General features: G+C 43.6%; 3 protein-coding genes across 3 annotated transcripts; 1 reads left to right on the top strand and 2 right to left on the bottom strand.

Annotated features, from left to right (window-relative positions):
• Positions 1-425: 425 nt before the first annotated feature.
• On the top strand, positions 426-1700 carry PVX_092315 (protein disulfide isomerase, putative; the record flags this gene model as incomplete). The annotated part of the gene is made up of 1 exon (XM_001615405.1): positions 426-1700. The coding sequence occupies one exon, from the start codon at positions 426-428 to the stop codon at positions 1698-1700; it is 1275 nt and encodes a 424-aa protein (XP_001615455.1).
• A 491-nt stretch (positions 1701-2191) lies between these two features.
• Positions 2192-6307, bottom strand: PVX_092310 (heat shock protein hsp70 homologue, putative). Its single transcript, XM_001615404.1, has 2 exons — positions 5236-6307; positions 2192-4945 (listed from the first exon to the last, which is right to left on the bottom strand). Exon 2 carries the CDS (start codon positions 4931-4933, stop codon positions 2942-2944), a length of 1992 nt encoding a protein of 663 aa, XP_001615454.1. The 5' UTR covers positions 4934-4945; positions 5236-6307; the 3' UTR covers positions 2192-2941.
• Positions 6308-7970: 1663 nt separating this feature from the next.
• On the bottom strand, positions 7971-12717 carry PVX_092305 (hypothetical protein, conserved; the record flags this gene model as incomplete). The annotated part of the gene is made up of 2 exons (XM_001615403.1): positions 7971-12265; positions 12429-12717. 2 exons carry the CDS (start codon positions 12715-12717, stop codon positions 7971-7973), a joined length of 4584 nt encoding a protein of 1527 aa, XP_001615453.1.
• Between the last annotated feature and the right edge of the window lie 1243 nt (positions 12718-13960).

Genomic DNA, 13960 nt, shown 5'->3' with positions numbered 1-13960 from the left:
TAGGGGGCACCAAAATAGTTCCCCGTCACCATTGCGGGCATTCCGGGGTGCCCGTTTCCCCTCAATCGGTCGCATTTGCAATGTGTATGGCAGGGTTATTTTTTTTTACTGCTTTCACCTCACTTCATTTGGTTTTCTCTCTTTTCTTTCATTTCTAAGCTAATCGCGAAGAGCACCTGCCGAACGTGCCTACGCGCGTACACTGCTAAACCGTTTCTACCTCCCCCAAGGAGCCCCCTTTAACTGCGATACTACGCACGTGTAGGAAGTTGCAAAAATAGGGGCGCTTTTTTCTGCTCAGGGGTCAGTTCTCCGCGCGCACCGCTGCTTTTCCATTTCGTACTGCTGCTTCTGCGCCTCGCACCGCTCATTCTCCCCCCCTCCTGCCTCTCCTCCCGGCTGCACCGACGCCACCCTCGACGAGGATGAAGCCCGTGGGCCCCCTAATTTGCTCGCTGGTGCTCCTGGCGGGCCTGTGCCCCAGGCACGCCTCGGGGCTGTACACAAATGTGAAGGAAATCCAAACGGTGGAGAGCCCCCAAGAGTTCGAGGAGTTGCTAAGCGCGAAAAAGGTTTGCCTAGTTGAATTTTACGCAACGTGGTGCAGGACCTCCAGGGGGTTTGCGAACGACTTCACGAGCATAGCCAAGACGATAAAAGACGACATAACCATTTTGGCGGTAAAAAATGAAGATATAATTAACCAGTATAAAATTGAAACGTACCCAAGTATACACATTTTCTTCGCAAAGGATGGTAAAAAAAAAATGGAGAAATTTGATGGCAATTACAAAATAAAAGAAGTGGTTTCCTTTGTATATGATAGTATCAAAAAGAACCGTTTGAAAGAGCTAAATATCGACCTGGACGAAATGAATAAAAGCTCTTATAAAAAAAAAGGAAAGAAAAAAAACGATGGCAAAGTAATTATACTAAATGATAGCAATTTTGATAGCAGTGTTTTACAGGATGATGAGAACGTCTGGTTTGTCTTTTTCTACGCCCCTTGGTGTGGACACAGCAAGCCGATACACCCCATGTTTGACCAACTAGCAAAAAAAGTAGCTCATTTGAAGAACGCCCGAATTGCCAAAATAGACGCTACAGTGGAACAACGATCCGCGCAAACTTATCAAATAAGGCACTACCCATCTTTTAGGCTATTCCCCTCAGGAAAGAAAAAATCACATAGTGCTGTAGATTATAACGACTCTAGAACGGTAGAGGATATGTATCAATTTTTTTTAAAATATTACACAGAAAAGAAGGAAGTAATTCAGCTAACCTCTCAACAAGTGTTTGACGAATATTGCGAGAAAGACGTATGTCTCTTAGCCATTTTACCAAACAAAGAAGACACCGAACTGAGTTATTTCAAATCCTATGTGCAGATACTCACCAATGTTATTAAAGACGTTAGTAGGTTACCAGTCACTTTGTTGTGGACCCAAGCAGGAGACCAACTAGACATTGTGCAGAAGTTAAATCTCACTTTCGGTTTCCCCACTGTTATTGCCATTAGCTTTTCGAAAAATGTCTATTCCATTTTGAAGGGGAATTATTCTGAGCAGTCCATCAAAAATTTCATCACTCAAATGATGATGGGCAAATCTTCTGTCGACAATTTGGTTCCCTTTACGGTGAAGACGGTCCCCAAGTTTAGTTTCGCCAGTGCGGGGGAGGCCAACTCGGAGTTGTGAGTTGCGGCGCAGTGGATGAGGCGGCGGAGGAGGATGTGCACACTGCTTGAAGACCAACTGTTCTTCAAACAGCACGCAGATGGAAGGATTCTTTCCGCTACACCGTTGTGCCAATTTGTACATTGACGCATGTCCCCCTTCTCTGTTTTATATTCATATAAGCAGCCCTATTTGGTTTGATGCCCACCTGGGTTATACTTTACCCCCCCCCTTAAGATGTTCTCACAAATTGGGAAAGAGAGAAAAAACGAAAGAGCTCCCTTCTTCAACGTAATCAATTTTATCAACCCATTTGCGCAACTGCGAAGTTCCTTGCATTTTTGTACTGCTTCGCTCCTCAGCGGTGTTTTTTTTTATAACACTTCATTTATTTATTCATTTAAGGTCATTCAAGTTTTATAATTAAAAAGTAGGGAAAAAACTTGAAGCAAAAAAATAAGTGGAGCTCATGAACTGGCGCTTTTGCGGTGTGCGCCTTTTTTTTTTTTTTTGCACATCGTAGGGGGTGCTCTCATGCGTATGCACATGTGGCTACCCTCATGATGCTGGCCAATGACCACTCACCTACATGCGCGCGCAACCACAAGCGAGGGAAAACATGCAGCTCGTTTAACTTAAAACATTTTAAAAAAAAATATACGCACGTGCGCGCATCGCGCGTGTATGCCCCCGTATACGTATGCAATTTTAAATGCACGTGGACACACGGGGGGATTTTTGTCCCTTTCAGATGGGAGGCCTGGGCTTTTTCGCGTTCCACGTTTGAAGCAGTAAATGCATACATATTTACATATAATTTACTGTGCGCCTTGTTGTGAAAAAGGGGACGTAGGAAGAGCCGCTCAAAAGGGGTACGCGAAAGGATGGAATAAAAATGTTTACCCCCTTTTCATTTTAAAAACAATCTGGTGCATCCGCTTAGCGCACGTGGCGTGGCAAACGAGGGGCACTCGATTGATTTTAAAATGGTACGCGCGTTTTCAAAGGTGTTCCCTTCGGTTTCGCGTGGCTAAAGGGAGCATGTGCGAATATGCCCCACGCACTGCCTACATTCAGGTGAAAAACGCTACACCTACAGTTCGATTGTCAACAAGCGAGAGGTGAACGGCAGCGCGATGGGACGTTGCGCAGTGGGACGTTGCGCGGGTCTGTTCTCAACACGGTTTGGGTCTTCACGTTCTGCGCGTTATGCTTTGTTTTTCACATCATCGCCGCTATACCGCTATACCGCCTCACCACCCCTACGCGTTGTCCTTGTTCTCCTCCGTCTTGCCCTCGCCCTTGGGCTGCTCCTGCTGCGCGCCCTGGGAAGCGTTGTTCTTGTACATCTCCTGCGAAATGGCCCAGGACTTCTCCTGCAGCTGCTTCGTGGCGTCCTTAATTGCTTCCAAGTCTTCAGATGACAATTTCTCGCGCAGGGTGGTGATCCTCTGCCTCAGCTCATCCTTGTCGGCATCCGAAATTTTGTCCTTGAAGTCGTCTAGCTGCTTTTCCGAGCTGTAAATCAGCGTCTCTGCTTCGTTTTTAGAATCGGTCAGGTTCTTTTTCTGCTGGTCCTTTTCCCTGTTTAGTTCGGCCTCCTGGACCATCTTCTCAATTTCTTCCTTGCTCAGACCGCCGCTACTCTGAATGGTAATTTGCTGCTTCTTGTTGGTCATTTTGTCAATCGCGGAGATGTTAATAATCGCGTTTGCGTCCACATCGAAGGTGACTTCAATTTGAGGGACTCCTCTAGGTGCAGGGGGAATTCCCACTAAATCGAACGATCCTAACATTTTATTATCGCATGCCATTTCTCTTTCTCCTTGGAACACTTTGATGCTCACCTGTGTTTGGTTGTCAGCTGCGGTGGAAAAGATCTGCGACTTCTTCGTCGGGATGGTCGTGTTTCTGTTGATCAATTTGGTGAAAACTCCACCTAGGGTTTCTATACCTAGAGATAGGGGAATCACATCTAGCAGCAGCAAATCTTTTATTTCTCCTTTTAGTACTCCTCCCTGGATGGCTGCACCTAACGCAACTGCCTCATCCGGGTTGACACTCTTGGAGGGGTTATTTTGAAATATCTGCTTAACCGTCTCGGACACCTTTGGCATTCTGGTCATACCACCAACTAGAATAATTTCGTTAATTTCATCTTTCCTCACATTTGCGTCTTTGATGCATTTCTCACATGGGTCGATCGTTCCTTTTAGCAAATCATGGCATAACTCTTCCAACTTTGCACGGGTTAACTTAATCTGTAAATGCTTTGGTCCAGTCTGGTTCGCAGTAATGAAAGGCAAATTAATTTCCGTCTGTGTCTTGCTGGACAGCTCAATTTTGGCTGTTTCAGCTGCTTCCCTCAACCTCTGTAAAGCTAACTTGTCATTTTTCAAATCGATATTTTCTTTCTTCTTAAATTCGGCTATGAAATATTCTAAAATTCTCTGATCGAAATCTTCCCCTCCTAGGGACGTATTTCCATTCGTCGCCTTCACTTCAAAAACACCTCCCAGAATTTCCAAAATGGAAACGTCAAAGGTACCACCTCCTAAATCATACACGGCAATGACCTTCCCGTCGCTCTTTTCTAACCCAAATGCTAAGGCCGCTGCGGTTGGCTCGTTAATAATTCGAAGGACATCCAAACCTGCAATTTTTCCTGCATCTTTGGTAGCTTGCCTTTGCGAATCATTAAAGTAAGCAGGCACTGTGATAACAGCTTGGTGTACTTTCCTTCCCAAATAGTTTTCAGCCGTTTCTTTCATTTTTTCCAAAACGCATGCTCCTATTTGACTTGGGGAATATTTCTTGCCCTGGGCCTCTATCCATGCATCACCATTTGGCGCTCTAACAATTTTGTACGGTAAATTCTTTTGTTCCTTTTTTGTTGCATCTTCATCAAATTTTCGGCCTATAAACCTTTTGGTTGCATATACCGTATTTTCTGGGTTGGTTATTGCTTGTCTCTTGGCCACTATACCAACTAATCTTTGGTTATCATTGGTGAATGCTACAACGGAGGGGGTTGTCCTAAACCCTTCTGCGTTCTCAATCACCTTTCCTTGCTTTCCCTCCATAATCGCAACGCAGCTGTTCGTTGTGCCTAAGTCGATACCGATTATGTCTCCGGAGGCTCTGTTCAAGTTAGTCTTGCTCGTGCATAGTTGGCGACTCTTGTCCTTCAAAACGCTATTCTTCACACACCTTTCCAGAATTTTCACGATATTTTTCTTGTTCAGCGATGCCATTTTTACGGGGATCTGAAAAGGAAGAAGAAAAAAAGGAAAAAAAGTAACGCGGTGGGGACAGCGCGCACAAACCTGCGCAACATGTGCAGAGATGCAACGATTCGAAAAAATAAACAAATTAGGAACTGATTCGAACGGGATGCGTGTGCTGCCAAGCGCAACTCGAAGCATACACTCTGTACACACTACGACCCACGCGCCTCCGCCCTAGTGACGGTTGTGCCGCTTCGTTCGATGCAGGCATGTACCGCGGGGCACACACAATATGTACTAAACCGCGAATTCGGTGTGAAAAAGCTTACGTGTCAACTGCTCTATTTTTGTAGGTGAGGTCAAATTCGAGGCAGATTCACTCGGAAAAGTGCTTCGCGGAGGAGCTTTAATTTTGTTTGCGCAAAGGGGTGTGCCTACGTGAAGCTTAACACTTTTGGCCTTTAACTTTTATTTTATTTTATTTTATTTTATTTTATTTTATTTTATTTTATTTTTTTGCTTCTACAAAAAGGTATATGCAATTTGGATGGCTCCGTTCCAACAAACATACACGCATATATAATGTAGGTTCAAATTTATTTATTCCGTTGGCATATGGATGTTGCCTTGGGGCTCATGAAAAACGTGGAAGAGTTGGGGTGGGTGAATATAAATGCTCATGCATTTGTGTATAAATACGTTTATGCATACAGTGTGGCTACCAAAACGTTGGTTAAAGCGGCTACATACATGTAATTTAAAAAAAAAGGGAACAGCGAACAGTGAACACTTATTTCTTTTCGTAAAATTGTTCCTTGTGACGCATATTTTATGAAATAAAAAATTCCTTCCTCATGTGATGCTGCATGTACATAAGTTGTACATAAGGCGCAAAAATAAAATTTGAAAAATAAACGCAAAAACGCTCTACAAAATGGTACAGGGGGGCCTCCAAAAAAAAAAAAAAAAATATATCTCTCTTTCGTGAGTTTAAGATGAAGGAGTACAAGAAAGCGCCAAAGCTTTGCAGTTCCTTTAACTTTTTTTCACTAATTTACAGATGTTGCGTCCCAGCTGATGCCGCTGCTTCGAAGCGCATTACGCAGCGTATATATGCGTATAAAATACGTACTTGTAAATATGTGCCTGTAAATATGTACGCCATTACGGTACACCTATGTAGGGCCCACATAAAGGCACAATATTTTCATATATGCATCATGCAACTCGCTTTTTTTTTTTTTTCCGTATGGGTAAAATTCGAATAAAATAACCATTTTGGGGTGTATTCAAAATGGGGATATTACATTTTGCTTTTAAAAAAATTGCCTATAACGCATAACATGCTACACTCGATCAAATGTTTAAGCAAAAATGGGGGTGTTTCCTTCTACACAAAACAACATCGTTAAGTGTTTATTTGGTTTTTATTTTTTTTGTGCGAATGAGGCATATGCTGTGCAAGCAAAAAAAAAAAAAAAAAAGAAGGGGCCCTCCAAAGATGTCCCTTCTGAAGAGTTTCGCCCCGCAAGGAACAGGGCAAAATCCATCACACGGCATGCAGTTTTGTCATGGCCCCATGTAGTTGTTATGCATAAATGTGCCATTGCATGTGCGTATGCTTATGCGAACAGAAAGCGCATTTACATATTTTGCACCTTTGACCGTATGAAGAAGAGCCAAAAGAGTCATTTTGGAAAAAAAAAAAAAAAAATAGCTATTTTTTCTTCCTTTAAAAAAAAAAAAAAAACGGTAGATCCACAGATCTGCATACATTCCCCCAACCATTTTAGCCTCATCCTATTTTTTTCCACCGGGCTATCAATTGGCAGAAAAAAAAAAACACAACTTCGCCACTTCAGTGGAGAAAATAACAAAATTATAGGCATTTTATTTGCCCCATTGTATGTACGTATTACACATATGCGTATTTCTCGTTCGCAGGGGACTTTCCGCTTTTTCGTACCATAAGGGAAGCAGCTGCACACCTGCTTACAGACCAGCTTTGCGAAAAAATGTATAGCTAGCTAGCCAGCTATTTTTTTATTTTTATTTATTTTTTATTTTTTTTTTTTCCTTGCCGTTCATAATTTTTTACTTCCGAAACGCTGTTAAAAGGTAGTGCAATCAGTTTTCACGAGCTGCTATTGTGGAAGAACATATTCCCAGTGGCCGGATTACACTCTCTTCATTCGCAAGGATGTAGATACCTCACCATTTTTACGTTCTAATGGCAAAGTGCAAACCTTTTTTTGTGTGCATGGGGTGGGGCACACACCAAATGGTGGCATTCAACAAATTTGCGCGTTTTCGATTCGCTTCATGCTCAGTGTGAGCAAATTAAGAGCTTCACAATTCGTGCGCAACGGCAGAATAACCATGTGCATTTGGCACGGTCGCTACTGATGAGAGCCCGCTTCGTGTGTAAAATATGTCTCCTCAATAGGAGCAGTTTATCCCTTCTCATTTATGAAAGGCGCCTGTTCAGAAATGGCCCAATAACATCGCAAACCGTAGGGCGGCCGCCCCCAAGGGGGCTTCTTAGACAAACGTAGGGATTATTTTCAAAATGGCACTGGAAAGGCTTAATTAAACGGAGGGAAATCTCCTTAAATGGTTGTGCGAAAGGTGATACGCGTAACACACCATGCGTATGATGTAAGCATAGCTATATGTAGACACGACAGTGCAGCTTCAAATTTAAAGCATCGTTAAAACTAATTAAGGAAAAAAAAAAAAAAAAAAGAACCACATAGAGGGAGAGTCTAATAAACAGCGCAAATAAAATACAATCAATCGGGGGATGCACATTTTATGTAGCCATTTATCATACAGGAAACTGAAAAAATAAACAAATCATGTAAAAACTGGGCGGTGAACTATTGAAAAACTCTTAAAAAAGCGTACAAGGCGGTAATTAAAAACGCGGGTGGTGGTTTTCCCCCATGGGAAATAATCTCCACGTTTTGCACAATCAGCACAATTTCGCATTTTTCACAAAAAAAAAAAAAAAAAAAAAGGAAAAATACACAAAAATGCGGAATTTCATTTCGCTCCAACGTGCTCACGTGTTCTGCAAATGAACATAAAACGTTTTACGGAACAATTCCAGGTTCATGTTATTTTTCATTATTTTATTCATCTTGTCATAGAAGGTGTCAATATAATCGTGTGTTCTCTTTTTATTATTGTTAAAGGTAACTTCCTTCTGCAGAATAATTTTCATCGTTTTGGTCACTTGGACTTTGTATTTTTTATTTACCAGTTGCATTCTAAGATTTTCATAAGACACTTCATAAATCTTGACGACCCCCGTTTTGCTCTTCAGTAAGTCATAGTTCGTGTCATTGGTAACTTCCGAATGGATTAAATAGTGTACATTCTTATTTTTATTATCTAACGAAAGCATTAATCCAAACTTTATAATTTCATCATCGATGGGCACAATTTCGCGGTACCCGTATTTGGACGTGGCTAGCACTACCTTGAAATATATGATGGAGTCATGGTAGTACGATAGGGGCAAATATTGTATGTCTTCTTTGGAAAAATAGGAGACGTAAAAGTTAAAGTCAATTCCGTACATAATAGAGTTCTTATACTTGGAATGGTACACGGTGTACACCTTCAACTTCTGGAAGAAATAGTACTCCTCTTCATATTTTTTGATTAGAAAGTTGTTAAAAAAGTGATAGTCCTTGGGGTTGTCCAGGAACTGCTTCAGGTGGGCGTTCTTTAGGTCGTCTGCGATTTTGGACTTGGGCAATTTAAACACTTCGTCTTTGAAGGTCCCCAGGTACACGAACAGGATTTTTTCGTTCAGCCTGTCGCTTAGTTTGACGCTCGTTTGATTGTCCGTTTTGTTGTCCGTTTTGTTGTCCACTTTGCTGTCCGTTTTGCTGTCCATTTTGTCGTCCACCTTTTTGTCCACCTTTCCGTCCGCCTTCCCGTCCGCCTTCCCGTCCGCCTTCCCGTCCACCTTTTTGTCCACCTTTTTGTCCGCCTTCCCATCTGCATGCTCGCCCGCCTTCTTCCCCCCCGGGGATTTCCTCTTCAGTTTGCTCCGGACGTACCTCTTCATGCAGCCGTAGTAATCCTCCAGCGTGCACGTCTTTATCTCACTCAGCTGCAGATTCAGCGTCTCGAAGTAGGGATAAATGAACGTCTCCACATTGACGCCCTTCGACTTGATAATCAAGTAGTCATTTCCGTACAGCGCATCGTAAAAGAAATTCCTCTCCTTATTTTCTTCCCTATTTTTTTTGTGTATTTTCAAAGCCTTTGCAAGGTACTCCGTGTCTGGCACGGCATACAAAATCTTTTCCTTAACCTTTTTCAAAGAATCTTCATAACTTAAGTTGAGAAAATCCTGGTATATTTCTTCCAACTCCTCTTCCTCTATTTCGTAGATGTCAATCACTTCTATGTCATTCTTCCCCACACAGTCATTTTTATTTTCGCTGCACTTGTTATAGAGCCGATTAATAATTGGTATTCTCCAGAGATACTTCACATTTGCATTACGGAAAAGGGATAACTTGTGTTTGTATTTTTCGTTCATTAGGCCATCGTATTTTCCTGAGCTTTCGTTTCCATAGGTATAATCATGTTCATCGTCGAAGTTGTCCTCGTCTTCTCCTTCTTCATCGTCATCATCTTCGTCTTCCTCTTCGCTTTCTTCCTCCTCTTCATCCTCCCCGTCGTCCTCCTTGTTTTCTTTCTTCTTTTTCGCCTTTCTGTGTTTCTTATGCTTCACTGCGTCTTCCTCCTGGGGGTCCTCCTTGTCGTCCTCTTTGTCCTCTTCTTTACCCTCCCCTTTATCTTCCTCCTTATCCTCCTCTTTACTCTCCACTTTATCTTCCTCCTTATCTTCCTCCTTATCCTCCTCTTCACCTTCCCCCTTCTCGCCTGCACCTTCTTCAGCACCGCTTCTCCTCACTTCAACTTGAATAAACTTATCATCCATACCATAGAACCCCTCCGTGTGCTCCCCTTCTCCTTCGCTCTCCGTTTGCACATCAATTTCATTTTCTTGTGCACCCCTACGTTGGCGCTCCCGTTCGCGCCTACCTGCATATTCCCAGCTTGCTTCCTCTACGTTTTCTTCATCCCCCATCTCACCCTTATCATCCTTCTTATTTACCAACATTACCTCCTTATCATTCGCAAAGGCATCTTCCTTTCCTTGTTCCCCCCAAGACTTTATTCCTACGTTTCTTTCAAACTCGGGTTCTACCTCACTTTCGGGTTCTGTCTCTAGGTGCGCTTCTAATTCGGCGTCGGCCAACTCTGTTTCGAGCTCCGTGTCTAATTCAGTGTCTATCTCGTTTTCTAGCTCCCTCGCTAGCTCACTGAATGGCCCGTCTTCCAGAGCACTGTTCGTCCCCTTTTCGTCGTCACTCTCCAAGTTGTGTGTGGTTACCTTTATGTCGTCAATCGGGGATGTGGCAGCTACTCCCTTGGCTTCTTCACCAGGGGGTGTGGCTGCTACCGCCTTTGCTTCTTCACCAGGGGATGTAGCCGCCACCCCCTTAGCTTCTCCCCTAGGTTCGTCATGCCTGACGACCTCTATTTCTATACTTTCCGAGGGTCCTCCGCTCGCCCTGACTTCTCCACTGAGGGTCTCCCCCGCAGACTCCTTCTGCAGTTTCTCATTTTGCTGCTTCTCCTTCAGCTGCTGCTCCTTCTGCTGCTTCTCCTTCAGCTGCTGCTCCTTCAACTGCTGCTCCTTCAACTGCTGCTCCTTCAACTGCTGCTCCTTCTGCTGCTTCTCCTTCAGCTGCTGCTCCTTCAGCTGCTGCTCCTTCTGCTGCTTCTCCTTCAGCTGCTGCTCCTTCAACTGCTGCTCCTTCAACTGCTGCTCCTTCTGCTGCTTCTCCTTCAGCTGCTGCTCCTTCAGCTGCTGCTCCTTCTGCTGCTTCTCCTTCAGCTGCTGCTCCTTCAACTGCTGCTCCTTCTGCTGCTGCTCCCTCTGCTGCTTCTCCTTCACCTCATCTTCGGCGGCGTTCATCGGGATGCTGACCAGCGCGCCGCTCACAGGGGAGTCGAAATTCTTCTGGAAGGAGTAAATATACTTGTTAAAGTAAAAAATGGGGTTCTTAAAAAGATTGCGGACACTCGAAATGTACCTCTTAATGGTGGGTTTGAACACGTAATGCTCCTTCGTTGAGGTGATGCTTTTCTCCATTTCGTCTGTGTAGACCTGTATTTCGTTATTCAGATCGCTAAACGAAATTTTACTTTTGACGTCTTCAAATTCTTTTTCCTTAATCCAGTACTCGCTGTCAAGTTTCTTATCTTGGTGAAATATTTCGCTAATAATGTTATCAATTTTTTGTTTGTCTATATGCTTGAAATCGTTTTGTTCGAAGGTAGTGGTGCTGAGCATTTGCTCGTATTTGGAGGTCTCCATGAAATCCAAATGGGCAAAGTTAAAGTCATCAGTTGACTTGGAGTCCACGTTCATTTTACACGGCTGAGGGACTTCTATCATTTTGTCTAGGGAGAAATCTATGTACTCTTCATTGTAGAGAAAAACGATATTTACATCCTTGGGATATTTATTGTTAAGCAAATGCATAATGGATCTGATCGTCTTGGTAGGGTTTTGGAAGGTTAAATATTTGCTCATATTAATAAAGGCAATTTTATTTTGCTCGAGTTTTTCCTTGGAGAGGTCTATATGTTCATTAATATCATCTAAATTAAAATCAATATTGGATTTGAGTTTTTTTAATTTTTTCACATAATTTGCATTTTCATAATTTACCCATTCGTTAAATTCGTTGACCTTTTTATTTATCAAGTTGTCGATTTTTTCATTTGTTTTGTTCATATCAGAAATCATGTAGAAAATGCTTAGAATAATTTTCTTGTGCATTTTGGAAAGGATCCTGGCATTTCTCTCCATATACTTTTCGATTTTCTTTTGATACGTTTTTGTTTGCCTATACATGTATACATACTCCACAAGTGCATTTTTGATGATGGCGTTTAATTCGTTTCCGTACTGTACCATCATATCGTAGTAGCTCAAACTTTTGTTCGCATGCTTTAAGTTGTAAGACATTTCTTCAAAATATCGAATGAGGGGCAGTGCCGTGCCCGCCTTCTTCGTCATCGTTTTGTTTACCCATCCTTTGGTGTTTTTTATTCCCTCAAATGTGGCATTAATTTCGTTGTTCAGCTCGTCTCTCCTTTTTAGCAGCTTCCCTATTTCGAAAATGTAGTGCTTCAGTTGGTTTATTTCTTTGTAAAATCGGGAGTGAAATTTGCTATCGATGTCTTTGAAGACGCTCGCAATGTAGTCCTTGTCCGCGTACTTTTTGCAGTTTTCGCTGTTCGCGACTTCGTTCAGGCCTAAGAAGGGGGAGTGCAGCGGTCATAAGAGCGTGCCCAAGCGGGGCATCTAAAGCGGCGCATCTGACGCGGCACTATTCAAGGGGCTCAGTTCAAACGGTGGGCAGAGCCGCCCACACCCTCGCGGGCATGGCAAAAGCGCCTCTCCCCAACGAAGCATTACAGTAGTCCTTAAAAGAGGGATACGTGAAATGATAATTCTGCTTGTCAAAGTTGTACTTCTTAAACTGCAGATTCTTCATCTCGTTATTCTCCTCCTCAATCTTAAAATCGTCGACGCTGTTTTTGAATATCTTCTCGAAGATTCCCATCACATCATTGACGTTGAAGTTGTAATTTAGGATGTCAATCAGACTTTTGTTTAGAAGCTTGTCCGGCACCTTGGACGGTAGGTCTTCCGATTTTCCGAGCAGGAAGACGCCATGCAGGACGAATGCTATGAGCGCCCACATTTTGTTGCCGCGTGGTGAACAGCGCAAGCGCACCGCTCGAAAAACAAATAGCGTAATAATGAAACGGAGTGAAAGACAAATTTACATGAACTAATGACTCACGTTAGAAAATTACGCTCTTCAAGCAGAGCTGTTTTTTTTTTTTTCACTTGTCATTCCGCTTAAGCCCTCATTTTGCAATTCCCATTTTGTTTTCCTCCCGCAAGTCGGAAATTGATTTGCGGCAGAAATGGCAATGTGTGATAATGGGCAAGTGGGAGCATACCCAAAGGCTGTTGTATGCGCGTGGAGAAAAGGAACCAACGTTTGGGTCAGTCGCTGCGCAGTCGCGCTGGGGGGAGTGACTCCGCGGGGGGTTACTCTTAGCCGGTAACTCTTCTCCGGGTTACCCCTTACCTGCTTTCCCCGCCTCTCCTGATTGGGTTGCCCCACTCCGACTCGCGCAAGCAGCTCAACCCAGCGGTACGCTTCCCCCTCGAGCGGTTCGCAGCCTCGCAACCTCGCAACCTCGCAACCTCACTCGTCTCGTTCACATACTCTAGGGAAGCCCATTACGCGAAAAAGGCTTCTCCGCAAAAGTGGCTACAATGGCTCTTTTGCAGCTCGGAAGAATAAACTCAGAGGGGTCATCAAAAATTGGAGCGCAATTTCAATCCGCTAGCTCATCAAGAAGTGTTCGCCATTTATTCGCTGTACGAACTGGAGGAAAGATTGAAACAGGAGAGCGCCTTTTTTTTATTCGCATTCGTTTGGCCTGCAACGTTTGCGTTCGCGCAGGCATGCCTAGCTAGTGCGCATGCGGTATGGCTAATCGTTCGTGCATTTATCTCGCGCCGCACCGGCTATCGCACCAACAATAGCATTTGCACCCGTTCATCCAAACGCAGCTAGGCGGGGCCCACAGTCACCGATCGAGCGAACGAACCACCAGCTAGTTTCGTTAGTTTCCACCTCGCGTTCACCTTTCGAACAAATGGTAAGAGGTTAAAGCTTTGCAGCGATGCATACGGTTTGCAAGGGTTTAAAAAAAAAAAAAAAAAAAAAATTACATATTGCGCGGTGGGAATACTTCGCGGTGTGGATACTTCGCGGTGTGGATACTTCGCGGTATGAATGCTTCGCGGTGGGAATACTTCCCGCCGTGCTTATATGCAGTGGCGCTGCGCGGACCTCCGCTCCACCGCGTTGGTCATTAAGGCTGACAAGGGACGCTACTCTAACGCGTGCTAAATAGTTTTGTTTC

This window comes from Plasmodium vivax, chromosome 9 (genome assembly GCF_000002415.2).
Source record: "Plasmodium vivax chromosome 9, whole genome shotgun sequence".
NCBI classification, from domain to species: domain Eukaryota; phylum Apicomplexa; class Aconoidasida; order Haemosporida; family Plasmodiidae; genus Plasmodium; species Plasmodium vivax.
The sequence above is the reverse complement of the archived record's forward strand: the minus strand, read 5'-3'. Positions and strand labels throughout refer to the sequence as shown.